The 27,416-nt window shown below is 45.7% G+C and overlaps 1 protein-coding gene across 2 annotated transcripts in view; it reads right to left on the bottom strand.

Moving 5' to 3' along the window:
* EFNB3 (ephrin B3) overlaps positions 1 to 27,416 on the bottom strand; it is a 122,922-nt gene that overhangs the window by 16,403 nt on the left and 79,103 nt on the right. For both annotated transcript variants that reach the window (XM_060779845.2, XM_060779844.2), the window contains exon 2: positions 20,277 to 20,569. In XM_060779845.2, coding sequence (XP_060635828.1) covers positions 20,277 to 20,569 — 293 coding nt within the window. The remainder of the gene's footprint in view (positions 1 to 20,276; positions 20,570 to 27,416) is intronic.

Raw genomic sequence — 27,416 nt, 5'->3', positions numbered from 1 at the left:
GGGCCAAAGGGGCTCATGGCACATAAAAAAAGAATGTAATTTAGAACCCACTTTTTTTTTTTTACCAGAGAGAATGCATTCTGAAACTGCATTACATGGCAGTGGAGATGGGACTTCTATGGTCAACTTTAGTTGGAAGTTGACTATAGAGTTGCATTGGAGGACCTAGAAGGTGCATCTTCTACACTGAAGAATTAATGAAGTTTGACACCACTTTACCCATCATAGCTCAATGCTATGGAATTCTGGGAGCTGCAGTTTTACAAGGTCTTTATCCTTCCCTGCCCAAAAATGCGAATGCCTTACCAAACTACAACTCCCATGACTCCACAGCATTGAGCCATGGCAATTAAAGTGGGTATCAGTGTAGATAGGTCTTTGAAAGAAAGTGTGAAGGTACAACTGTACCAGGAGCTCCAATTTTGTTTGCTTTGCATTGAATGTTTGTTGCAGTCCTATGTTTCAGGGACTCTGCAGATAGGTGGCTTCTTTTGGCTGCAATCATAGGGCAAGCCACCTGTCAATTATAGTTAGGTTCCCTGGTCCTGCCCCCTTTGGGTTTTTGGAGGGAATAGGAGCCAGTTTTGGGTCAGTTCTCACAGAGAAGCCTTTCGCACAGGACATAAAACCAAGAGCTCCTGTAGAAAGCTTCGTCTTCTACTGCTTGGCCGGGGAGAAAAGGCCCCACAGCTTGGCTGAGGATCATACAGCCTTACAGCTCCTTTGCTGAAGGACTTCAGTCAGCCATCACTGAAACCTGAACTCCTTCTTTTTCCCTGGAAGTCTACAAAGCTCTGCTTGGTAAGGGCCACTCGCGGAAGCCAGACGCAGTTGGTACCGGATGTAGGGGCTCCACGCCAACAGAGGCAAAGGCAGACTGCCCAGATTAGAAGTTAAGGATTTCCCCATTAGTTAGTATACAGTTATGAAGATAGTGCCTGTTCCCTGTGGACAAGATTGAGAGAGAGCCAATAGACTGTTAAGAAAGCCTTAAAGTACCTGTTTGTTTTCAATAATAAACTTTGTTGAACCTTTAAGCAATCTAAAGACTCTGTTTTAAGGAAATCCAAGGGCCTTTAATCTGAGGCATCCCCGGCGTCCCGTTGGGCACACAGAATTCAGTCTTATGCACAGGCCCAGCGTGCGACAGCACATGAACTATAAATCCCAGCAACTACAACTCTCAAATGACAAAATCAATTTTTTTGAGTGAAGGACATACATTGGGTTAGTATGTCTTGGGTCCAAATCTGGTGTCTTGGGTCCAAATCTGGTGTCAATCCCCCCAGTGGTTTTTGAGTTCCGTTAATCCCACAAACGAACATTACATTTTTATTTATATAGATGATAATAATAATAATAATAATAATAATAGTAATATATTTATAACCCACCCTATCTCCCCTGTGCTTAGAAAAGTTGATTAGAGAAGCCATCAAACTATAAATCCCAAAGGCCTGGAGGGACATAAAAGTGGAATCAAAGTGTTATAACTATGCAGTGTGGACGCAAGTTGAAGTCATAGTTTTAAGCCTGCTGTCAAGAGGAGAAGAAGAGCTTTTTCAGGGGGGAAGTTAGTGGCATTTCAATAGTGATCCCCCCCTTGGTTGAAGCTCCCTTGCGACAGCTTATGCTAATTGTTCCGCGGGGAGGCGACGAGCTTTTTAAATTACTATTTGACCAAGTTTTTTCCATTGTCTCGGCGGACGTGGGTTTTCTTCACTGCCGGGTTTTATCCAACCGCTGCAAATTCTTTCTCTTGGTAGCGGCGCATGATTTCGCCGGTTTTAATTCCGATTGTGTAATCCAGCCGGAGAATACGGAAGGCCGGCAAAGATGGATCCAAATAAGTACATATATAAATAAACAAACAGTGGGATGATGAAGGCGGAGGCCTGAAATGGATGTCTCAAAGGACTCAGGTGAGGCAGATCGCGCTTGATTTCCCTTTGCAATGTAGGATGGGTTGAATGGAGAAGACAAGAGAGGAGATTCCATCTGAACATTAGGAAGAACTTCCTGACTGTGAGAGCCGTTCAGCAGTGGAACTCTCTGCCCCGGAGTGTGGTGGAGGCTCCTTCTTTGGAAGCTTTTAAACAGAGGCTGGATGGCCATCTGTCAGGGGTGATTTGAATGCAATATTCCTGCTTCTTGGCAGAATGGGGTTGGACTGGATGGCCCATGAGGTCTCTTCCAACTCTTTGATTCTATGATTCTAAGGGTGGGTTGCATCTACACTGCAGAATTATTGCAGCTTGACACCCCTTTAGCTGTGGTGGCTCAATGCTAAAGAATCTTAGGAGTTGCAGTTCTACAAGGGGGTCTATCCACACTGTAGAATTAATACAGATTGATAGTCCTTCAGCTGCTATGGCTAAATACTATGGACTCCTAGGAGTTGTAGTTTTGCAAGGAGTTCCTCCACACAGTAGAATTAATACAGTTTGATACCCCATTGAAATGCCACAACGCAGACATGGGCAAACTTCAGCCCTCCAGGTGTTTTTGACTTCAACTCCCATAATTCCTAACAGCCTACCTACCGGCTGTTAGGAATTATGGGAGTTGAAGTCCAAAACACCTGGAGGGCTGAAGTTTGCCCATGCCTGCCATAACGCAATACTATGGGATCCTGGGAGTTGTAACTTTACAAGGGGTGCATCTACACCAGATATCAGCAAACCCAGATGCGGCCCCTTGGGCTCTTTTCTCAGACACACCTCTCTCTCATTATCCTATCCTTCCTTCCTTGTTCTCCCTCCCTCCTTCCTTCTCTTCCTCCCTTTTATCCTTCCTTCCCTCTTTCCTCTCTCCTTTCCTCTCCCTCTCTCTTTCTTCCTTGCTTCACTTTCCTTCCTTCTCTTTCCTCCCTCGCTTCCTTCCTTCCCTCCCTCCATTCCCTTTCATTCTTCCTTCCTCTTCTCTTTCCTTCTTCCTTCCCTTCCTTCCCTCCATCCTTCTCTTCCTCCTTCCCTTCCTTCCTTCCATCCTTTCCTTCCACCCTTCCTTCAGTCCTTCCTTGCTTCCTTTCCTTATCTTTCCTTCCTTCCTCCTTCTCTTCCTTCCTTCTTTCCTTCTCTTCCTTTCTTCTTTCTCTTTTTCCTACCTTCCTCCTTCCCTTCCTTCCATCCTTCCCTTGCACCCTTCCTTCCTTACGTCCTTCCTTCCTTCCTTCCTTCCTTCCTCCCTCCTTCCCTTCCTTCCCTCCATCCTTCTCTTCCTCCTTCCCTTCCTTCCTTCCTTCCATCCTTCCCATCCATCCTTCCTTCCTTCCGTCCTTCCTTGCTTCCTTCCCTTATGTTTCCTTCTTTCCTCCTTCTCTTCCTTCCTTCTTTCCTTCTCTTCCTCCCTTCCTTCTTTCTTTTTCCTGTCTTCCTCCTTCCCTCCCTTCCATCCTTCCCTTGCACCCTTCCTTCCTTCTGTCTTTCTTTCTTTCTCATTTTCCTTCCTCCTTCCCTTCTTTCCTTCCTTTCATCATTCTCTTCTCCCCTTCCTTCTTTCTCATTTTCCTTCCTTCCTCCTTTCCTTCCACCCTCCCTTCCTTCCCTTTTGTCTTTCCTTCCATCCCTCTTTCCTCCCCTCTCTTCCTCCATCCCTTCTACCATTAAATCCTTCCTTCCCCTTTGTCTTTCTTTCCATCCCTCTTTCCTCCCTCCTTCCCTTCCACCCTTTCATCCTTTCTTCCCTTTTGTCTTTTCTTCCTTCCCTCTTTCCGTCTCTCCCCTTTCATCCTTCCTTTCCTCCCTTTCATCCTTCCTTCTCTCTTTCCATCCCTTCTTTCCATCACTGGGCAGCCAGTCCTCATAGCAGGGACTGCTAGTGTGTGGCCCCCAAGTTAGAAAGTTCCCCTATGCCTGATCTACTGTGTAAAACTTATGCAGTTTGACACCACTTTAGCTGACATGGCTAAATTAGATAGATTTTGCCACTATTTGAGTCTCTGTTAAGGGTAAAAGTGGCATACAAGCAACAACAACAACAACAACAACAACAACAATACAAAGAATACAGCTACACTAGAATGAAGCCAGTTTGACACCCCTTGAATCACTATGGCTCAAAGCTATGGAATATTCAGAGTTGTACTTTGGCACAATTCGCTAAAGGTCTTGCAAAACTGCAACTCCTAGGATTCCGTAACATTGAGCCGCAGCAGTTCAAGTGGGGTCAAACTGCATCCATTCTGCTGTGTAGATGCACCCAACGCCTCCCCACCCAGACATGCCGCAAAATGCTCCGCAGGGTCATTTAATATTTAAACAAGATGCTGGATGTGTTTGCACAGACAAGGTTCCCCTCGTGACTGGGTTAATGCGCCAGACGCTGCGGAGATGAGTAAGGAGAACGCCTTGCCAAGGTCAGAAAGAGGGTGCATCTACACTGCAGAAGGAGCACAGTTTGACCCCACTTCTGACTCAATGCTATGCCATCTTGGGAGGAGGAGTTCAGGGCCCTCTTAGGCCTAGAAGGCTAAATAAAAGCAACATCTCCCAGGAATCCATAGCACTGAGCCATGGCAGGTAATGTGGCGTCAAACCGCATTAATTCTGCTGTGCAGAGGCACTCCTGCCCAACGCGAAGCCCAGAGAGATGCAAAGAGAGGAGACAGTGCAGAACGGGCAATTCCAGCAACTTGCAACTGACCCAGATCTGTCCAGCCACAGACGAGGACGGGAGCTGCATCTACACAATAGATAGAATTAATGCAACTTGACAACACTTTTGCTGCCATGGCTCAATGCGATGGAATCCTTGGGAGTTGTAGTTTCGCAAGATTTTGAGCCTTCTCTGCTGGAGCCTCACCAAGCTACAAATTCCATGATTGCATAGCAATGAACAGTTCAAGGTTTTTTGTTGTTTTTTTTTTGTCGTGTCAGGAGCGACCTGAGAAACTGTAAGTCGCTTCTGGTGTGAGAGAATTGGCCGTCTGCAAGGATGTTGCCCAGGGGACGCCCAGATGATTTTGATGTTTTATCATTCTTGTGGGAGGCTTCTCTCATGTCCCCGCATGAGGAGTTGGAGCTGATAGAGGGAGGTGAAGGTAAAGGTAAAGGTTTTCCTCTGACATTAAGTCCAGTCGTGTCCGACTCTGTGGATTGGTGCTCATCTCCATTTCTATGCTGAAGAGCCAGCGTTGTCCATAGACACCTCCAATGTCATGTGGCCAGCATGACTGCATGAAGTACTGTTACCTTTCCGCCGGAGCGGTACCTATTGATCTACTCACTTTTGCATGTTTTTGAACTGCTAGGTTGGCTGAAGATGGGGCTAACAGCAGGAGCTCACCCCACTCCCCAAATTCGAACCTGCGACCTTTTGGTAAGCAAGTTCAGCAGCTCAGCCGTTTAACCCACTGCACCACTGCAGACTCCGAATGGTCCAAACAATTCACAATTGAGGGATGGGGCTAACAGCAGGAGCTCACCCCACTCCCCAAATTCGAACCTGCAACCTTTTGGTAAGCAAGTTCAGCAGCTCAGCAGTTTAACCCACTGAGCCAAGACGGGCTCCGAACAGTTGGATCTACACTGCCATATAATCCACATTATCAAATCAGTTAATCCACATTATCTGCTTTGAACTGGATTATATGAGTCCACACTGCCATATAATCCAGTTCAAAGCAGATAATCTGGATTTTAAATGGCAGTGTAGAAGGGGCTCCACTTTGTGCTGCATACTGGATTAAAGGCTGGTATTAAATAATAATATACCATTATTTTTACTACTGTACTTGGGTCTAATAAGAATTTTGTCCTGCTTTCTGTTTGGGTTTTCCTATATTTCTCCTGCATTCAAGAAAGGGTGTATCTAAGCTGTTGAACAAATGGAGTTGGACACCAATTTAACTGCCATAGCTCCATACTATAAAATCCTGGGAATTGTAGTTTGGATTTACTAGCACTCTTTGGGAGAGAATGCTAAAGGCCTTATAAAACTACAGCTCCCACAACTCCATAGTTTTGAACCATAGCAGTTCAAGTGGTATTGAAGAACATTCCTTCTTCTTCCAAAAGTACATGGCTGTTTCATCCCAAACTAGAAAACGACGAATTACTGGGTTATAAAGCAAAATTGCAGGAACGACTGAGCCAAGCCCACCGGGGATTTGGGTCCTGCCACCGGCAGAGAAAACTCAACCCGTTGCTAACTTATCCTGAAAAGCAATTGGCTCCGATTACAAAGGGTTGGAAAGTTGGTTTTAAGGATGTAATTCTTCACTAATTTAATTCCCCAAGGAAGCAACAAGTTATTTTAGCAATTTTTTCCTCCACCGGTGAAAAGGTCTTGGAGAAACCGTACCGTTCTCAAAGAGTATTTAGACTCTGTGACTTAATTCTGCCAAAACAAAGTGTTTTGTTTGCCCAGAGAACAAAATTTTCTGTACAGAAAACGAGTTTTTATGCAATCAGTCCTCTTTCCTCCACAAAGAGAAAAATGTTGGATTGTTGTGAATTTTTCAGGCCATGTTCCAGAAGCATTCTCTCCTGACATTTCACCCACATCTATGGCAGGCATCCTCAGAGGGTGAGGGGCCTGTTGGAAACTAAGTAAGTGAGGTTTATATATCTGTTGAATGTCCAGGGTGGGAGAAAGAACTCTTGTCTGCTAGAGGTCTATGTGAATGTTGCTATTTGCTACCTTGATTAGCATTTAATGGCCTTGCAGTTTCCATGCCTGGCTGGTTGCTGCCTGGGGGAATCCTTTGTTGGGAAGTGTTAGCTAGCCCTGAAAAAATTTGCACAGAAGAGGTTCTGAATTGTTTCTGAACCCTCATTATCTACATGAACAGAATTATATGGCTGTGTAGGTCCAGCCTTAGGACCCTTCTACACTGGCATATAAAATCCAGATTATCTGCTTTGAACTGGATTGTATGGCAGTGAGGATCCAGCCTGAGAGGCAAAGTGAGTCTAAAATCAATACTAAAATCAAATTAAACACACAATTATTTTTTTACAAGAGAGAAAAGAATTAATGATATTATCTATTTCCCACTTTTGTCTCTTGACTATGGACCCTTCTACGCTGCCATTGGTAAAGGTAAAGGTTGTCCCCTGACATTAAATTCTGTTGTGTCCAACTCTGGGGGTTGGTGCTCATCTCCATGTCTAAGCCGAAGAGCTGGCATTGTCCGTAGACACCTCCAAGGTCATGTGGCTGGCATGACTGCATGTAATGGTGTTATCTTCCCGCTGAAGTGGTACCTACTCAAATTTGCATGTTTTCCAACTGCTAGGTTGGCATAAGCTGGGGTTAAGAGTGGGAGCTCACCCCACTCCCCGGATTCAAACACTTGACCTTTCAGTCAGCAATTTCAGCAGCAAGTTTAATCCACTGCGCCACCGGGGACTCCAAGGCGGCTGAAGCAATAGTCAAGGTACGCATTTGCGTATAGCGCCAATCCCCAAGGGGCGCTCATGAGGCACCCCCACATAAAAGCATAAACAGCCCCTTGCATGCGGAGGCTCAAGAGCAGGGCGAGGGAGAGAAACTTGATAAAATCTAAATGCTGCCATTTAAAATCTAAATTATTCGCTTTGAACTGGATTATATGGCAGTGTGGACTCAGATAATCCAGCTCAAAGTAACCATTCCTAACAGCCTCCTGGCTGTTAGAAATAGTGGGAGTTGAAGTCCAAAACACCTGGAGGGCCAAAGTTAGCCCATACCTGGTGTTGACTCGTATAATGCAATTTAATGGTAGTATATGGCAACGTGGAAAATAAATTGTACTGTTTCCTTTGATAATCTGGAATATATAGCAGTGTAGATCCAGTCCTGGAGTCTGGCGGAGTCTCGGTCTTTGGAGGTTCTCAAGCAGAGGCAGGACAGACATCTGTTGGGAGGGTTTTCATTGTGTCTTCCTGCCTGGAAGAATGGGGTTGGACTGGATGGCCCTTGGGGTCCCTTCCAACTCTAGGATTCTATGATACTAATGGTGAACATGTAAGGAGAAGAGGCAAATGAGAGGGGGGTCGCGTGCAGGAGGAGTGCAGGGCTCTCTCTCGCTGGCAGATGCCGGGGGCGCTGGGAAGCCGGGCCCGTCGGTTCGGTTTAGACGCGCTCCGATGAGCCTTCACAAAGAACACGCTGGGCCAGTCGGGGTCCACCCTTTTTAGCAAAGGCTGCAGACGGGACCGAGTCCAGATCTCCTTTTCCCAAAAATGAGGAGCAAGCATAACCGTTTGGACATGTCTTGCTTTTCACTCTCTTCCTCCTCCTATGTTGGTTGTACACTGACCAGTATAATCACAGCATCATACCATCCCAGAGTTGGAAAGAGACCCCAAGGGCCATCCAGTCCAACCCCAGTTGGCCAAGGAGGAAGGCACAATGCGATCCCTCCCGATAGATGGCCACCCAACCTCTAGAGAGTCTCCACTGGACTTTCAGGCACCATATTCTACTGCTGAACAGCTCTTACTACGTATAATGGTTAGGTGGAATCCCTTTTCTTGCAATTTGAATGCATAATGAATCAGGTTATAATTGGTTTTATGCAGATGTGGGCAAACTGTGGCCCTCCAGGTGTTTTGGACCTCAACTCCCACAATTCCTAACAGCCGGTAGGCTGTTAGGAATTGTGGGAGTTGAAGTCCAAAACATCCGGAGGGCCGAAGTTTGCTCATGACTGTTTATTTTTTAAAATATTACTCATGTTTAGTTCCATTTTAATGTTTGCATATTTTAAGGTTTTGATTATACTGATTTCATTGTGAGCCACTTTCAGTATCGTTTTCAGAGAGAGAAAAAGCAGGATATATATTGGTGCTCATCTCCATTTCTATGCCGAAGAGCTGGCATTGTCCATAGACACCTCCAAGGTCATGTGGCCGGCATGACTGCATGGAGCGCTGTTACCTTCCCACCGGAGCAGTATCTATTGATCTACTCACAATTGAATGTTTTCGAACTGCTATGTTGGCAGAAGCTGGGACTAACGGCAGAAGCTGGGACTAACAGCAGGAGCTCACCCCGCTCCCCAGACCCGAACCTACGAACTTTTGTAAGCAAGTTCAGCAGCTCAGCAGTTTAACCCACTGCACCACTGCGGGCTCTAAATGGTCCAAACAGTTCACAATTGAGGCTGGATCTACCTCCATAACAACAACAACAACAACAACAATGCAGTTTGAACTGCACTGGACTGCTTTACATGGTTCCACATTGACTATAATGCAGTTCAGTGCAATTCAAACTGCATTATACATTCAGCGCAAAAACCTGCCTTGGAAGTTCAAAGTTCAGTAGCAACTAGAGTTTTTCATCGCTAACCATGGGACGCATCTACACTGTAGAATGAATGCAGTTTGATACCACTTTGCCCATCATGCAAATCTCATGGCATGAAAAGTATCCAAATTGGCACTGCATGGCATGAACATCAGCACTTTTCAACACTCTCAAGGAACATTATCCTCTTGGGGGGGAAATCATTTTTCAACACACTTCGCTAACATTTACATGCATTCCATGATATTTATACCTAAATGCATTCCTAATCATTATTCCGAATAGGTCTTGCTTTGCAGGCAAACATCTTGGCTGCTGAATAGGCGTGGATGATCCAGTTAAGTTCTGGATTTCCTTCACACACTAAGAAACATTATCTTCTTGGCTGAAACCGCAGTATAGAGTAGGCATAGGCCAACGTCCAATGTGGAAAAATACAGTTCTAATGGACATGTGTTCACAGCACAGTCCATTGAAAAGATTAAGGAAGTAGAGATGTGATCCTAGAGCAGGCATGCCAAATCAGTCACATAAATCCTTATTGGCTCTCATCATAGGTATAATTTATACCAGGCATGGGCAAACCAGCCCTGCAAGTGTTTTGGACTTCAACTCCCACAATTCCTAATAGCCTCCTGGCTATGAGGAATAGTGGAAATCATAAATACCTGTAGAGCCAAAGTTGGCCCATGCCCAGTGTAGATTCATATAATGCAGTTTAATGATATTATCTGGCAATGTGGGAAAATACAGTTCTAATGGACATGTGTTCACAACACAGTCTACTGAAAGGCCTAAGAAAGTAGATATGTGATCCTAGAGCAGGCCTACCAGCTGTTAGGAATAGTGGGAGTTAAACTCCAAAACACCTGGAGAGCCAAAGTTAGCCCATACCCGGTGTAGACTTGTATAATGCAATTTAATGGTAATATATGGCAATGTGGAAAAATACAGTTCTAATGGACGTGTGTTCACAGTCCACTGAAAGGGTTAAGAAAGTAGATGTGTGATCCTAGAGCAGGCATGGACAAACTTCAGTCCTACAAGTGTTTTCAACTTCAACTCTCACAATTCCTAACAGCCTACTGGCTATTAAGAATAGTGGAAGCCCAAAACACCTGTGGAGACAGTTAGCCCATACCCGGTGTAGACTCATATAATGTAACTTAATGGTAATATATGGCAATGTGGAAAAATACAGTTCTAATGGACATGTGTTCATAACAAAGTCTACTTAAAGGGTTAAGAAAGTAGATATGTGATCCAAGAGCAGGCAAGGGCAAACTTCAGCCCTCCAGGTGTTTTAGACTCCAACAATTCCTAATAGCCTACTGGCTGTTAGGAATAGTGGGAGTTGAAGTTCAAAACACCTGTAGAGCCAAAGTTAGCCCATACCCGGTGCAGACTCGTATAGTACAGTTTAATGGCATAATATACTGAAAGGATTAAGAAAGTAGATATGTGATCCTAAAACAGGCAAGGGCAAACTTGGGTCTTCCAGGTGTTTTGGACTTCAACTCCCACCATTCCTAATAGCCTTCTGGCTGTTAGAAATAGTGGGAGTTGAAGTCCTAAACACCTGTAGAGCCAAAGTTAGCCCATACCCAGTGTAGACTCGTATAATGCAGTTTAATGGTATTATCCAGCAATGTGGAAAAATACAGTTCTAATGGACATGTGTTCACAGCACAGTCAACTGAAAGGGTTAAGAAAGTAGATATGTCATCCCACAGCAGGCATGGACAAATTTGGCCCTCCAAATGTTTTGAACTTCAATTCCCACCATTCCTAACAACCTCCCAGCTGTTGGGAATGGTGGGAGTTGAAGTCCAAAACACCTGTAGAGCCAAAGTTAGCCCATACCCAGTGTAGACTCATATAATGCAGTTTAATGGCATTATATGGCAATGTGGAAAAATACAGTTCTAATGGACATGTGTTCACAACACAGTCTACTGAAAGGCTTAAGAAAGTAGATATGTGATGCTAGAGCAGGCAAGGGACAACTTCAGCCCTCCAGATGTTTTGAACTTCAACTCCCACCATTCCTAACAGCCTACCAGCTGTTAGGAATAGTGTGAGTTGAAGTCCGAAACACCGGTAGAGCCAAAGTTAGCCCATAACCAGTGTAGACTTGTATAGTGCAGAGTAATGGCATTATATACTGAAGGGATTAGGAATAGTGGGAGTTGAAGTCCAAAACACCTATAGAGCCAAAGTTAGCCCATACCCGGTGTAGACTCATATAATGCAGTTTAATTGCATTATATGGCAATATGGAAAAATACAGTTCGAGTGGACATGTGTTCACAACACTGTCTACTGAAAGGGTTAAGAAAGTAGATATGTGATCCTAGAGCAGACAAGGGACAACCTCAGCCCTCCAGGTGTTTTGAACTTCAACTCCCACCATTCCTAACAGACAAGAGCAAACTTCGGCCCTACTGGCTGTTGGGAATAGTGGGAGTTGAAGTCCAAAACACCTAGAAAGCCTAAGTTAGCCCGTACCCGGTATAGATTCGTATAATGCCGTATAACGGCATTATACGGCAACGTAGATGGCACCTTAATTCCTAATTATTTTTATTTCCTTTGCAGGTGAACAAACCTTATGTATTGCTCATAAGGTTGACAAAGGAACCATTTATTTTTGGGACACGCACACACACTTGTCATTTCCTCTTCCATCACTTCCTGTCCAACATGGAACCCCCAAGCTGCCTCCCTCCCTCCTCCTTTTTCCCTCTATTTCTATCCTTTCTTCCTTGCTTGCTTCCACTCAGCTGTCTGGCGCATTCCCCTCATGCTTGGTTGGGCATAAAATCATTTGACGGGGGAGAGAATAAAAAGGGAAAGAGGAAAAAAAGAGAGAAATATCTGGGTCAACGAACGCCTTCTTGCCACCACCGAAAAACCCACCACCTCGGCCACGGTTTTACAGGAAGAGGGGCATTTATTGGGGGCACGAAAGCTAGTCGACGACAACCTTGAATTGCATCTCCTTCCAAAAAAAGAAGAAGAAGCAAAACAGAGGAATAAACGATCATAATTGCGCTTCCAGATTGGCCCCGCCTGCCCCATAGGAGAGGCAATGGCGGGCAAAGAGCGGGTTCCTTTCAACGCGAGTGTCTCCTTGCCCAGGGGCATCTACCAGGCTACAAAGCGGAGGGAGAACTGAAGATGGAAGAAAGGCAGGAACTAAGTGGAAGGGGGGGAAAAACCCACAATATATTCACACCGTCTGTTGCAGACTTCCACATGCACAAGTACAGTCTCTCCAGAAATGTTTATGATTCTGGAATTATCATATTTATTTTGCATAACACCCCGTCTACGCTATAAAGCAGCTCAGCCAAGCCTAGAGAAGACAATGATGCTGGGGAAAGTGGAAGGCAAAAGGAAGAGGGGCCGACCAAGGGCAAGATGGATGGATGGCATCCTTGAAGTGACTGGACTGACCTTGAAGGAGCTGGGGGTGGTGACGGCCGACAGGGAGCTCTGGCGTGGGCTGGTCCATGAGGCACTCCGGGTGTGCTGACCCCTGCGATTTCCCCAAATGCGGGAAACTCGACTGCATAATTTCAGTCGGAGACGACTGAACGAATGAACAACAACAACCACGTTGAAGTGCATTATACTACAATGCCATAGAATACAGTTTAACTACATGGAACTGCATTCAATGACAGTGTAGACCAAGCCTGGGCAAACTTTGGCTCTCCAGGTCTTTTGGACTTCAACTCCCACAATTCCTAACAGCCTATTTGCTCCCGCTGTCAGCCCCAGCTTCTGCCAACCTAGCAGTTCGAAAACATGCAAATGTGAGTAGATCAATAGGTACTTTTTTTTTTGTCGTGTCAGGAGCGACTTGAGAAACTGCAAGTCACTGCAAGTCACTTCTAGTGTGAGAGAATTGGCCATCTGCAAGGACGTTGCCCAGGGGACGCCTGGATGATTTGAGCTTCTCTCATGTCCCCGCATGAGGAGCTGGAGCTGACAGAGGGAGCTCATCCGCCTCTCCCCGGATTTGAACCTGCAACCTGTCGGTCTTCAGTCCTGCCGGCACAGGGGTTATCAATAGGTACTGCTCTGGTGGGAAGGTAAGGGTGCTCCATGCAGTCATGCTGGCCATCTTGGAGGTGTCTATGGACAACGCCGGCTCTTCGGCTTAGAAATGGAGGTGAGCACCACACCCCAAAGTCAGACACGACTGGATTTAATGTCAGGGGAAAAAAACCTTAACCTTTTTACTATATAGTATTAGGCTTATTTTTAATAGGGACTCTCAAGTAACCAGAAACTATGGCCCCTTTCACACAGCTGAATAAAATCCCACATTATCTGCTTTGAACTGGAATATGTGGCAGTGTGGACTCAGATAACCCAGTTCAAAGCAGATATGGTGGGATTTTCTCCTGGGTTATATGGCTGTGTGGAAGGGCCCTATATTGATCAGGCAACTACCAATACCCATGAGTGTCATAGGTTAACAAAGGTACCATCTACAGCAGTTATTCTCAACCTTGCTAATGCCGTGACCCCTTAATGCCGTTCCATATGTTGTGGTGACCCCCAACCATAATATTGTTTTCATTGCTACTTGATACCTGTCGTTTTAGTACGGTTATAAATCGTAATGTAAATATCCGATATGCAGGATGTATTTTCATTCACTGGACTAAATTGAGCACAAATACCCAATATGCCCAAATGTGAATGCTAGTGGGGGGGGGGGGGTTATTTTGTAATTTGGGAGTTGTAGTTGCTGGGATTTATAGTTCACCTATAATCAAAAAGCATTCTGAACTCCACCAGCGATGGATTTAAACCGAACTTGGCACAAAGAACTCCCATGACCAACACAAGACACTGGAAGGGTTTTGTGGGCATTGACCTTGAGTTTGGGAGTTGTAGTTCACCTACATCCAGATTGCACTGCGGACTCAAACAAGGATGGATCTGGACCAAACTTGGCACAAATACTCAGTATGCCCAAATGTGAACACTGCTAGAGTCTGGGGAAAATAGACCTTGACATTTGGGAGTTGTAGTTGCTGGGATTTATAGTTCACCTATAATCAAAAAGCATTCTGAACTCCACCAGCGATGGATTTAAACCAAACTTGGCACAAAGAACTCCCATGACCAACACAAGACACTGGAAGGGTTTTGTGGGCATTGACCTTGAGTTTGGGAGTTGTAGTTCACCTACATCCAGAGAGCACTGTGGACTCAAACAAGGATGGATCTGGACCAAACTTGGCACAAATGCTCAGTATGACCAAATGTGAAAACTGGTAGAGTCTGGGGAAAATAGACCTTGACATTTGGGAGTTGGAGTTGCTGGGATTTATAGTTCACCTACAATCAAAGAGCATTCTGAACTCGACCAACAATAGAATTGGGTCAGACTTCCCACACAGAATCCCAATGACCAACAGAAAATACTATGTTTTCTGATGGTTTTTGGTGACCCCTTTGACACCCTCTCACGACCCCCTCAGGGGTCCCGACCCCCAGGTTGAGAAACACTGATACAGTTTGAAAACTGCACTATACAGTCAGTGTAGACGTGTATAATACAGCCGCGCACGTGTGTGTGTACAATGCGGAAGTCTGCAAGAGACACTGCGATGAAAACATTGCTTTCTAACACTATTTATATATCTTTACTTCCAAACTGGTGCCATTTCCCATACAAATTGAGTAAGTAAAATAATAATTAAGTGTGTGTATAATGACATACACAGTGTGTGGCATGCCCCAGAAATGAATGGGGCAAAGGGACTGGCTTTTGCAAGCTTGTTTTCTGCTTTCTTGGAGACTAGGACGCGGAACAATGGCTTCAAACTACAAGAGAGGAGATTCCATCTGAACACGAGGAAGAACTTCCTGGCTGTGAGAGCCGTTCAGCAGTGGAACTCTCTGCCCCGGAGTGTGGTGGAGGCTCCTTCTTTGGAAGCTTTTAAGCAGAGGCTGGATGGCCATCTGTCAGGGGTGATTTGAATGCAATATTCCTGCTTCTTGGCAGAATGGGGTTGGACTGGATGGCCCATGAGGTCTCTTCCAGCTCTTTGATTCTATGAGTCTATGATTCTATGAGGCGAGTGAGCAAGATGGGCCAGCGGCCACCCCAACACGGTTGCCACGGCAGTGTAGCCAAGTTGCCAGCTCAGCCTCGCTTTGCCAGGAGACGGTTGCCACGGCAACAGATGAAGGGCCACCCGATGGATGGGAGACGGATGCTCTGGGGCGGAAGGAGAGCAAAAGCACCCTTGCACAGTCCATTCGAATACGATTCCTAATTTTTAGGAAAAATTAAGCATGGTTTCTCCCATGAGCCACATCTCAAGGCCCATCCTTCCTCTATTGCTCAACATCTTGGATGGGATTGGTCCGAGTCATAGAATCCTAGAGTTGGAAGAGACCTCATGGGCCATCCAGTCCAACCCCATTCTGCCAAGAAGCAGGAATATTGCATTCAAAGCAGCCCTGACAGATGGCCATCCAGCCTCTGTTTAAAAGCTTCCAAAGAGGGAGCCTCCACCACACTCCGGGGCAGAGAGTTCCACTGCTGAACGGCTCTCACAGTCATAGAATCATAGAATGAAAGAGTTGGAAGAGACCTAATGGGCTATCCAGTCCAACCCCACTCTGCCAAGAAGCAGGAATATTGCATTCAAAGCACCCCTGACAGATGGCCATCCAGCCTCTGTTTAAAAGCTTCCAAAGTAGGAGCCTCCACCACACTCCGGAGCAGAGAGTTCCACTGCTGAACGGCTCTCACAGTCAGGAAGTTCTTCCTCATGTTCAGATGGAATCTCCTTTCTTGTAATTTGAAGCCATTGTTCTGCATCCTAGTCTCCAGGGAAGAGGAAAACAACCTTTCTCCCTCCTCCCTGTGACTTCCTCTCACATATCAAGGGTCTGGAGAACAAGCCCTATGAGGAGCGGCTTAAGAAGCTGGGCATGTTTGTAGTTTGAAGCCATTGCTCCGTGTCCTACTCTCCAGGGAAGCAGAAAACAAGCTTGCTCCCTCCTCCCTGTGACTTCCTCTCACATATCAAGGGTCTGGAGAACAAGACCTATGAGGAGCAGCTTAAGGAGCTGGGCATATTTGTAGTTTGAAGCCATTGCTCCATGTCCTACTCTCCAGGGAAGCAGAAAACAAGCTTTCTCCCTCCTCCTTGTGACTTCCTCTCACATATCAAGGGTCTGGAGAACAAGCCCTATGAGGAGCGGCTTAAGGAGCTAGGCATGTTTGTACTCTGAAGCCATTGCTCTGTGTCCTACTCTCCAGGGAAGCAGAAAACAAGCTTTCTCCCTCCTCCCTGTGACTTCCTCTCACATATCAAGGGTCTGAAGAACAAGCCCTATGAGGAGCGGCTTAAGGAGCTGGGCATGTTTGTAGTTTGAAGCCATTGCTCCGTGTCCTACTCTCCAGGGAAGCAGAAAACAAGCTTGCTCCCTCCTCTCTGTGACTTCCTCTCATATATCAAGGGTCTGGAGAACAAGCCCTATGAGGAGCGGCTTAAGGAGCTGGGCATGTTTGTAGTTTGAAGCCATTGCTCCGTGTCCTAGTCTCCAAGGAAGCAGTAAACAAGCTTGCTCCCTCCTCCCTATGACTTCCCCTCACGTATTTATACATGACTACCATATCTCCTCTCAGGCTTCTCTTCTTCAGGCTAAACATGCCCAACTCCTTAAGCCGCTCCTCGTAGGGCTTGTTCTCCAGACCATTGATCATTTTAGTCGCCCTCCTCTGGACATATTCCAGCTTGTCAATCTCTCTCTTGAATTGTGGTGCCCAGAATTGGACACAATATTCCAGGTGTGGTTTAACCAAGGCGGCCAGCATTTGCCCGTGGCTCTCTTTAAACACTCTTATCTAGACGTATCCATATTGCATGATGATACTCAGGCCTGAGCTCTGCGAGTGCAGCATTGTTCTGAATGAAGCACAGAGTGTTTGAGGACTGGGACATCCGTAGGGAGACCAAGGTGCTTGTTTATAAAGCTATTGTCCTCCCAACCCTGCTCTATGCCTGAGAAACGTGGACTCTCCTGCTTCTTGGCAGGGGGTTGGACTGGATGGCCCATGAGGTCTCTTCCAACTCTTTGATTCTATGATGCTATGATTCTATGACTGTCTACAGACGTCACATGCAACTCCTGGAACAATTCCATCAGCGCTGCCTCCAAAAAATCCTGCAAATCTCTTCGGAAGACAGGCAGACAAATGTCAGTGTGCTGGAAGAAGCAAAGACCACCAGCATTGAAGCGATGGTCCTCCACCATCAACTCTGATGGACTGGGCACGTTGTCCGAATGCCCAATCACCGTCTCCCAAAGCAGCTACTCTACTCCGAACTCAAGAATGGAAAATGGGATGTATAGTCAAAGGCTTCCATGGCCGGAATCACTGGGTTGTAGGTTTTTTGGGGCTATATGGCCATGTTCTAGAGGCATTCTCTCCTGACATTTCACCTGCATCTATGGCAAGCATCCTCAGAGGTAGTGAGGACCTCACTACCTCTGAGGATGCTTGCCATAGATACAGGCAAAACGTCAGGAGAAAATGCCTCTGGAACATGGCCATATAGCCCGAAAAAACCTACAACAACCCATGAAAAATGGGATGTTGGTGGACAGGAAAAGAGATTCTGCTGGACCAGCCACGTTGTCTGAATGGCTGACCACCGTCTCCCAAAGCAGCTACTCTACTCCGAACTAAAGAACGGAAAATGGGATGTTGGTAGACAGGAAAAGAGATACAAACACGGGCTCAAAGCCAACCTTAAAAACTGTGGCATAGACACAGAGAACTGGGAAGCCCTGACCCTTGAGCGCTCTTTCTGGAGGTCAGCTGTGACCAGCAGTGCTGTATAATTGGAAGAGGCACAGTGGAGGGCGAAAGAGAGAAACATGCCAAGAAGAAGAGGTGTCAAGCCAACCCCAACAGGGACCACCTTCCATCTGGAAACAGATCCCCTCACTGCCCACCTACGCACCCACCACCAAGACACATCACTTGGAGGACCATCATCCTTGGACTACAAGGGATTGTCTAAGTAAGCAAGATGATAGCAGTGTGGCACCACTTGAACCACCACGGTTCAGGGTTATGGGATGCTGGGATGCTTTGGTGAGGCCCTATCACTCTTTGGCAAAGAAAACTTGTAAAACTACAACTCCTGGGACTCCATATCACATCAAGTGATGTCAAACTTCACTCATTCATTCTCACCTGGCTTGTAGCAATAGCTGGCTAATTTGAATTTGGGCTTCCAAGGCTCTGTTTGGCAACACTTTCTCCCCCTCTTTCCTGTTCTCCTGACTTGGCCTCTTGCCTTCTTCTGACGTCCCGAAGAGAACAACTGCTGAGGTGGCTCCTAAAATCAGAGTCAACCGCCTACAGACACCCCAAGGCTGGGGAGTGGCTCTTCCAATCCAAGGAACAGAGCTTCCAGAAAGAGAAATAAAGGGTGCTTCTACTTTGCAGCGTTATTGCAGTTTGATACCACTTTAACTGCCATGGCTCAATGTTTGGGAATCGTGGGAGTCATAGTTTAGCAAGACCCTGGTACTAACTGACAGAGGAGACTGAAAACTGTAAAACTACAGCTCCATCTACACTGCCATATAAAATCCTAATTATCCGCTTTGAACTGGATTATATGACAGTGTAGACTCATATAATCCAGTTCAAAGCAGGTAATGTGGATTATCTGCTTTGATAATCCGCATTATATGGCAGTGTAGAAGGGGACAAGAACTCCCAGGATTGTATTTCATTGAGCCACAGCAGCTAAAGTGGTATCGAACTGGAAAATCCATAGGGCCGCTCAGCCGAGGCACCCTGGCGTCCTGCTGGGCACAAAGAGCACGTCCTGTTTTAAAAGACAATTGCTATAGGCCCAGTGCATGTGAGCACACTGTCATATAATCCGGTTCAAAGCAGATAATCTGGATTTTATATGGCAGTGTAGATCCAGCTTTACTGTTGATGGATTAGAGCCATGGCAGTTAAAATGGTATCAAACGACATTAATTCTTCAGTGTAGACAGACCAGCATTCAATCTACAGTGTAGATGCAGCTGTATGTTGTATCTACACTGTAGAATGACTGCAGTTAGATATCACTTTAATCGCCATGGCTCAATGATATGGAATCGTGGAATTTATAGTTTTACAAGGCCTTCAGCCTTCTCTGTTAAAGAGTACTGGTGCTTCAATAAACTGCAACTCCCATAGTGTTGAGCCATGGCAGTTCAGGCCCCTTCTACACTGCCATATAAAATGCCATATAAAATCCAGATTATCTATTTTGAACTGGATAATACGGCAGTGTAGACTCATATAATCCAGTTCAAAGCAGATAATCTGGATTAACACAGAGCTACCCAATTTAGACTGGATCTATATTGCCATATAATCCAGATTAACATAGTAGATAATCCAGATTATCTGCTTTGAACTGGATTATATGAGTCTACACTGTAATATAATCCGGTTCAAATCTGGATTTTATATGGCGGTGTAGATCCAGCTTTACTCTTGATGTATTAGAGCCATGGCAGTTAAAATGGTATCGAACGACATTAATTCTTCAGTGTAGACAGACCAGCATTCAATCTACAGTGTAGATACAGCTGTAGGTTGTATCTACACTGTGGAGTGATTGCAGTTTGATATCACTTTAATCGCCATGGCTCAATGATATGGAATTGTGGAATTTATAGTTTTACAAGGCCTTCAGACTTCTCTCTCAAAGAGTACTGGTGCTTCAATAAGCTGTGTTGTTGAGCTATGGCAGTTCAGGTTCATTCTACACTGCCATAAAAATCCAGATTATCTGCTTTGAACTGGATTATATGGCAGTGTAGACCCATATAATCCAGTTCAAAGCAGATAATTTGGATTATCTTCTTTGATAATCCGTATAAATGGCATTCTTGAAGGAGCTTCAGGTGGCGTCAAGCTGCATTCATTCCCCAGTGTAGATGCAGCCCAAGCAACCCAGGAGAACCCAACTTACTGATGATGTAATAATCCTGGTTGGTCTTGAACTCGTGGCCCCAAAGGTTAGGGCTGTACTCCTGGAACTTGATGGTGAAGCGCATGTCGTGCTCGGGGCGGTCGCAGGTGAGGAGGAGGTTCGGGGTGCGCAGGATCTCGCAGCGCTCCGCTTGCTCCGTCTGGACCAGGTAGAGCTTGTAGTACTCATAGTCCTCGGTGGAGAACGGGCCCAGCGGCACCGAGCGCGGGCAGATCAAGTCCAGGCGGTCCCCGATTTGAGGGTACAAGACATAGCCCCCCTCGTTCTGGAACCTGAAAGAGGAGCAAAACAGGAAAGTTAGCCAACGGCTGCAGGCATAAGCATGGAAAGAAGAAGCAAAATTCTGTAACAACAACTACTACAACAACAACAAAAGTATGTAACACATTTTTTGTTCCTGGGTAATAAATGTTCTTTCCTAATTGGTTCTATTGTAAACATTTGGAAAGTCATGACCTTTGGGGAAACCAGACACCGCCATAGCCTTTTGGAAACATGACCCTTCTGGAGATTTATTGGCATTCACACTCTTTGGAATAATCATAACATTCTATATCTATATAAATAAAAATGTAATGTTCGTTTGTGGGATTAATATAACTCAAAAACCACTGGACGAATTAACACCAAATTTGGACACAAGACACCTAACAATCCAATGTATGTCCTTCACTCAAACAAAATTGATTTTGTCATTTGGGAGTTGTAGTTGCTGGGATTTATAGTTCACCTACAATCAAAGAGCATTCTGAACTCCACCAATGATGGAATTGAACCAATCTTGGGACACAGAACTCCCATGATCAACAGAAAACACTACAAGAGTTTGGTGGGCATTGACATTGAGTTTGGGAGTTGTAGTTGACCTACATCCAGATATCACTGTGGACTCAAACAATGATGGCTCTGGACCAAACTCTACACGAATACTCAATATGCCCAAATGTGAACACTGGTGGAGTTTGGGGAAAATAGAATCTTGACATTTGGGAGTTGTAGTTGCTGGGATTTATAGTTCTCCTACAATCAAAGAGCATTCTGAACCCCACCAACGACAGAATCAGGGCAAACTTCCCACACAGAACCCCCATGACCACACAGAAAATACTTAAGGCCATCCAATCCAACTCCCTTCATCAGGGCAAGAAAACGTAATCAAAACCCTCCTGACAAAGAGCCATCCAAGCATAGATAGAGATAGATAGATAGATAGATAGATAGATAGATAGATAGATAGATAGATATGATTCACCTATTAAATCCCAGCAACTACAACTCCCAAATGACAAAATCAATCCCCACCCCCAATCCCACTAGTATTCAAATTTGGGCGTATCAGATATTTGTGCCCAGTTGGGTCCACTGAATGAAAATGCATCCTGCAAATCAGATATATACATTATGATTCATAACAGTAGCAAAATTACAGTTATGAAGTAGCAACTAAAGTAGTTTTATGGTTGGGGGTCACCACAACATGAGGAACTGTATTAAGGGGTCGCGGCATTAGTAAGGTTGAGAACCACTGGTGTAGATGCATCCTAGGACTTGGAAAAAGGAGACAAACGGACACAATATTGTTTTACTTTGTCCATCACTCAAAAAAGTATTACTGTAGTGTTCGAAACACACGCGAAAACCTGGCCCGACCTGCTCAACGGCAGAAACGTGCCAGCTCCGCTTTGGAAAACATTGCCGCTTCTTTGGAGAACTCAGCCATCCTTCTCCCACAAACACAGATTTTTATCTACCTTCTAATTTTAGAGGCTGAGCACTAAATTAAGGGTCTGATAGATTAGAAAGTTAGATCTACTTAAGACAAAGGCCTCGATTCATCTTTCAAGGTGAAGTGTTGGACTACAGTCTGGATTCAGAAACTGGATTATGCGGCACTGTAGATCCAGACTCATATAATCCAATGTGGTATAATTTGCATTATATGGGTGTACACTAGGTATGGGTCAACTTGGGCCCTCCTTCACACAAGGCCTTCCTCATACTCAGCCTTCTCATTGACTAAGGCCTACTTCACACTGAGGCCTACCTCACAGACTGAGACCTTTCTCCTACTGAGGTTTGCCTCAGACTCCTCAGGATGACACTAGTGCAATAAATTCAGTGTAGACCAGGCATGGCCCTCCAGATGTTTTAGACTTCAACTCTCACAATTCCTAATAGCCTCAGGCCCTTTCCTTTTCCCCCTCAGCTGCTTAAGCGGGCCAGAGGCTGTTAGGAATGGTGGGAGTCGAAGTCCAAAACACCTGGAGGGGCCAAGTTGGCCTATTCCTAGTCTACACTGAATCTATCGCACTAGTGTCATCCTGAGGAGTCTGAGGTAAACCTCAGTGGGAGAAAGGTCTCAGTCTGTGAGGTAGGCCTCAGTGTGAGGTAGGCCTTAGTCGATGAGAAGGCTGAGTATGAGGAAGGCCTGGTGTGAGAAGCTTCAGTGAATGAAGCCCCAGGTTTAAGGCCTCGTGTGTACAGCCTCATGTACAAAGCTCTAGTACAAAGGCTGCTATGTGTAAAAAGCTTCTCACACCAGGCCTTCCTCATACTTGGCCTTTTCATAGAGTCAGGCCTACCTCACACTACCTCACTGGGGGGGGGGGGGGGGGGGGAAGGGCCTGAGGCTGTTAGGAATTGTGGGAATCAAAGTCCAAAATACTTGAGGGCCTAAGTTGCCCATGCGTGGTCTACACTGAATCTATCGCACTCGTGTTGTTCTGAGATGTCTGAAGTAAATCTCAGTGGGAGAAAGGTCTCAGTCTGTGAGATAGGCCTCAGTGTGAGAAAGGCCTTAATAAATGAGCATGGGCCAACTTTGACCCTCCAAGTGTTTTGGACTCCAACACCCACAATTCCTAACAGCCTCAGGCCCTTTCCTTTCCCCCCTCAGTGAGGTAGGCCTCAGTGTGAGGTAGGCCTTACTCTATGAAAAAGCCAAGTATGAGGAAGGCCTGGTGTGAGAAGCTTTTAACGCATAGCAGCCTTTATATGGGAGCTTTACACATAAGGTTTTACACACGAGGCTTGAACCTGGGGCTTCTTTCACCTAAGCTTCTCAAACCAGGCCTTCCTCATATTCGACCTTCTCATAGACTAAGGCCTAACTCACACTGAGGTCTACCTCACAGATTGAGACGTTTCTCTCACTAAGGTTTACCTCAGACTCCTTAGGATGACACTAGTGCGATAGATTCAGTGTAGACTAGGAATGGGCCAACTTTGGCCCTCCAGGTGTTTTGGACTTCAACTCCCACAATTCCTAACAGCCTGAGGCTGTTAGGAATTGTTGGAGTCAAAGTCCAAAACACCTGGAGGGCCCAAGTTTGCCCATGCCAATTTTGCTTAAGCGGCTGAGGGGGAAAAGGAAGGGGCCTGAGGCTGTTAGAAATTGTGGGAATCAAAGTCCAAAACACCTGGAGGGAGGGCCCAAGTTGGCCCATGCCTGGTCTACACTGAATCTATCGCACTAGTGTCATCTTGAGGAGTCTGAGGTAAACCTCAGTGGGAGAAAGGTCTCAATCTGTGAGGTAGGCCTCAGTGTGAGGTAGGCCTTTGTGTATGAGAAGGCCGAGTATGAGGAAGGCCTGGTGTGAGAAGCTTTTAATGGATAGCAGTCTTTATACGGGAGCTTTACACATGAGGCTTTACACATGAAGCCTTGAACCTGGGCTTCTTTCACTGAAGCTTCTCACACCAGGCCTTCCTCATACTCGACCTTCTCATAGACTAAGGCCTATCTCACACTGAGGCCTACCTCATAGATTGAGACCTTTCTCCCACTGAGGTTTACCTCAGACTCCTCAGGATGACACTAGTGCAATAGATTCAGTGTAGACCAGGAATGGGCCAACTTTGGCCCTCCAGGTGTTCTGGACTTCAACTCCCACAATTCCTAACAACCTGAGACTGTTAGGAATTGTGGGAGTTGAAGTCCAAAACACCTGGAGGGAGGGCCCAGGTTTGCCCATGCCTGGTCTACACTAATCATTATAATGCTGGCAGTGTAGATGGGGCTTTTGTCCAACACACAAATCAAAAAGTAGATGTCGAACGCTTTTGCCCAATTAGAATATTAACTCTTCTACAATAGGACAAGGGAAACCTATGGTGCACATCCTGGTGTCGCTGGACTCTAGATCCCATCACCCCCAACCTCACCATCTGGAAACCATACTCATTACGAGCCAACGAGAACAAGATCATGTTACCAACGTGTCTTTTGGGGAAATAGAATAGTGTGCAGGGGAATCATTTCTTTCCTTGCTTTGGACATTTTCCTTTAAAACCCAGATGCAGATTCAATCAGTTGATGAACGGCCAAGAAACTTCTCTATTTGGGAGAAAGCTGCCGTTTCATTGCCCCGACACGTTTGCTAGCGCTCAGCGCATTCTTCAAAACGCACATGCTCCCGTGTGCAAAAAGTTATTAAAACTTTTAGGAGATGAAAGCCGAATCCAGCAATGAATTTGGTGTGTGTGTGTGTGTGTGTGTGTGTGTGTGAATCCCTTTTAAACCAGGCCTGGGCAAGCTTTCTAACTTGGGGGCCGCATGCTAGCACTCCCTACTAAGAGTACTGGCTGCCCGGTGATGGATGGATGGATGGAAGGAAGGACGAAAGGGAGGAAGTGAAGGATGGAAAGATAAAGAGAAAGAGGGAGGGGAAGAGGCAGGAAAGAGGGAAGAAAGGAAAGACAAAAGGGAAGGATGAAAGGGTGGAAGGATGGAAGGAAGGGAAGGAAGAAGGAAGGATGAAAGAAAGGAAGGGAGGGAGGAAGAAAGGGAGAAAGAAAATGATGGAAGGGAAGGAGGAAGGAAGGAATGGAGGGAAAGAGGAAGAAAGGGAGAAAGAAAAGGATGGAAGGGAAGGAGGGAGGGAGGGAGGAAGAAAGGGATGGAAGGGAAGGAGGGAGGGAGGAAAGAAGGACAGAAGGGAAGGGTGGAAAGAAGGGAAGGAAGGACAAAAGGGAGGAAGGGAAGAAGGAAAAATGAAAGGGTGGAAGGAAGGGAAGGGAGAAGAAGGGACAAAAGAAAGAAAGGAAGGAAGGGAGGGAGGGAGGGAGGGAGGGAGGAAAGGTGGGAGGAAGAAAAGGATGGAAGGGAAGGAGGAAGGAAGGAAGGATGAAGGTGGAAGGGATGGATGGATGGGAAGGAAAGGAAGGAAGGAAGGAAGGAAGGAAGGAAGGAAGGAAGGAAGGACGGACGAAAGGGAGGAAGGGAGGAAACGAAGGATGGAAGAATGGATGAAAGGAAGAAGAGAAGGATGGAATGAGGGATCGGAAGAAGGAAGGAAAGAGAAGAATGGAAGGAATGACAAACGGGTGGAAGGGAATGGAGGGAGGGAGGAAATAGAAGGAAGGAAAGACAAAAGGAAGGAAGGAAGGAAGGAAGGAAGGAAGGAAGGAAGGAAGGAAGGAAGGACAAAGGTGGAAGGGATGGATGGATGGGAAGGAAAGGAAGGGAGGGAGGGAGGGAGGGAGGGAGGAAGGGAGGGAGGAAGGGAGGAAGGGAGGAAGGGAGGAAAGGAAGGATGGAAGAATGGATGAAAGGAAGAAGAGAAGGATTGAATGAGGGAAGGGAAGAAGGAAGGGAAGAGAAGAATGGAAGGAATGACAAACAGGTGGAAGGGAATGGAGGGAGGGAGGAAATAGAAGGAAGGAAAGACAAAAGGAAGGAAAGAAGGAAGGAAGGAAGGAAGGAAGGAAGGAAGGAAGGAAGGAAGGACAAAGGTGGAAGGGATGGATGGATGGGAAGGAAGTGAGGGAGGGAGGGAGGGAGGGAGGGAGGGAGGGAGGAAGGGAGGAAAGGAAGGATGGAAGAATGGATGAAAGGAAGAAGAGAAGGATGGAATGAGGGAAGGGAAGAAGGAAGGAAAGAGAAGAATGGAAGGAATGACAAACGGGTGGAAGGGAATGGAGGGAAGGAAGGAAGGAAGGAAGGAAGAAAGGAAGGGGGAGAAAGGGAAAGAAGGACAAAAAGGTGGAAGGGAAGGAAGGGGGCAAAGAGGGAAGGAAGGGAGGGAAGGATGGAAGGAGTAAGGAAAGAGAGAAGGAACGAAGGATAGGATGGTGAGTGAGAGAGAGTAGGGCGTGAGAAAAGAGCCCAAGAGGTCACATCCAGCCCCTGGCCTTGGTTTCCCCATACCTGTTTTAGACAAATGGAGTCATTTCCCCTCTGGAAAGTTTTGAAATTTCAAGAAAAAACAACATTTGGGTAAAAACTGAACATGCCATTGACGTGCCTTTTTACAGATGAGAAAATTGCTTTGTCACTTTGCAGGACAACAAAACGCAGGGCGTACGACTTCGATTGGCATAGCATCCTTTCATTTGTTTTACATTTAAAACAGTGTATTCAGAATGTAATTACAAACCATACCTCCCTTGACAAAACTGTATCTTTTTGTTACAAATGAAGTTACTAAAAAAGGAAAGGAAGTCTGAACTATATAAGAAACTTTTTGTTTTGTTTCTGCCAGTTTTGAGAAGAAGGTAGAAGAACCAAAACAAACACGGGAAACAATAGAAACCATCAACAGGAGTGAAACAAAGGGCGTCATTTTGTTTCCACTAATTCTTCATACTGTCAAGCAGGCACAACACAATCAGCCCCACTGGGAACAAACACCAGAAAAAGAAAGGAAAATCAAGGACTTGGATGGTTTGGTATTGTGCAGGCTTCTATGGGAAACTCCCCCTCTTACATAGCCCTACCACTGGTCATCAAGCCAGAACTGTCTCTCTGTCTATCTATCGGTCATTCTATTATCGACCCATACATCTTAAATTGTAAGACACCATTTATTTATTTACTTTATTTCTATACTGCTTTTCTCAGCCCTCAGGCAACTCAAAGCCATTGATGGTCAGATGCACCCTCATTTCAGTACCACCACCACCACCGAAATACAGAAGATGCACCTGTAATTTTAAGATGTTTAAAGGGAAAAGGGGATCTTAGAATTGAATAGTATGTATACAGGTATCTATCATTCTGCTATCTGTCCATCCATCCAGCCATCCATCCATGACCAATGCTAGGGCAGCCCATTCTCCTACATATCACTATCTCTATCTCTATATCACTCTACTATTCATCTATACATCCATGACCAG

This window comes from Anolis sagrei, chromosome 6 (genome assembly GCF_037176765.1).
Source record: "Anolis sagrei isolate rAnoSag1 chromosome 6, rAnoSag1.mat, whole genome shotgun sequence".
Lineage (NCBI taxonomy): Eukaryota > Metazoa > Chordata > Lepidosauria > Squamata > Dactyloidae > Anolis > Anolis sagrei.
The sequence above is the reverse complement of the archived record's forward strand: the minus strand, read 5'-3'. Positions and strand labels throughout refer to the sequence as shown.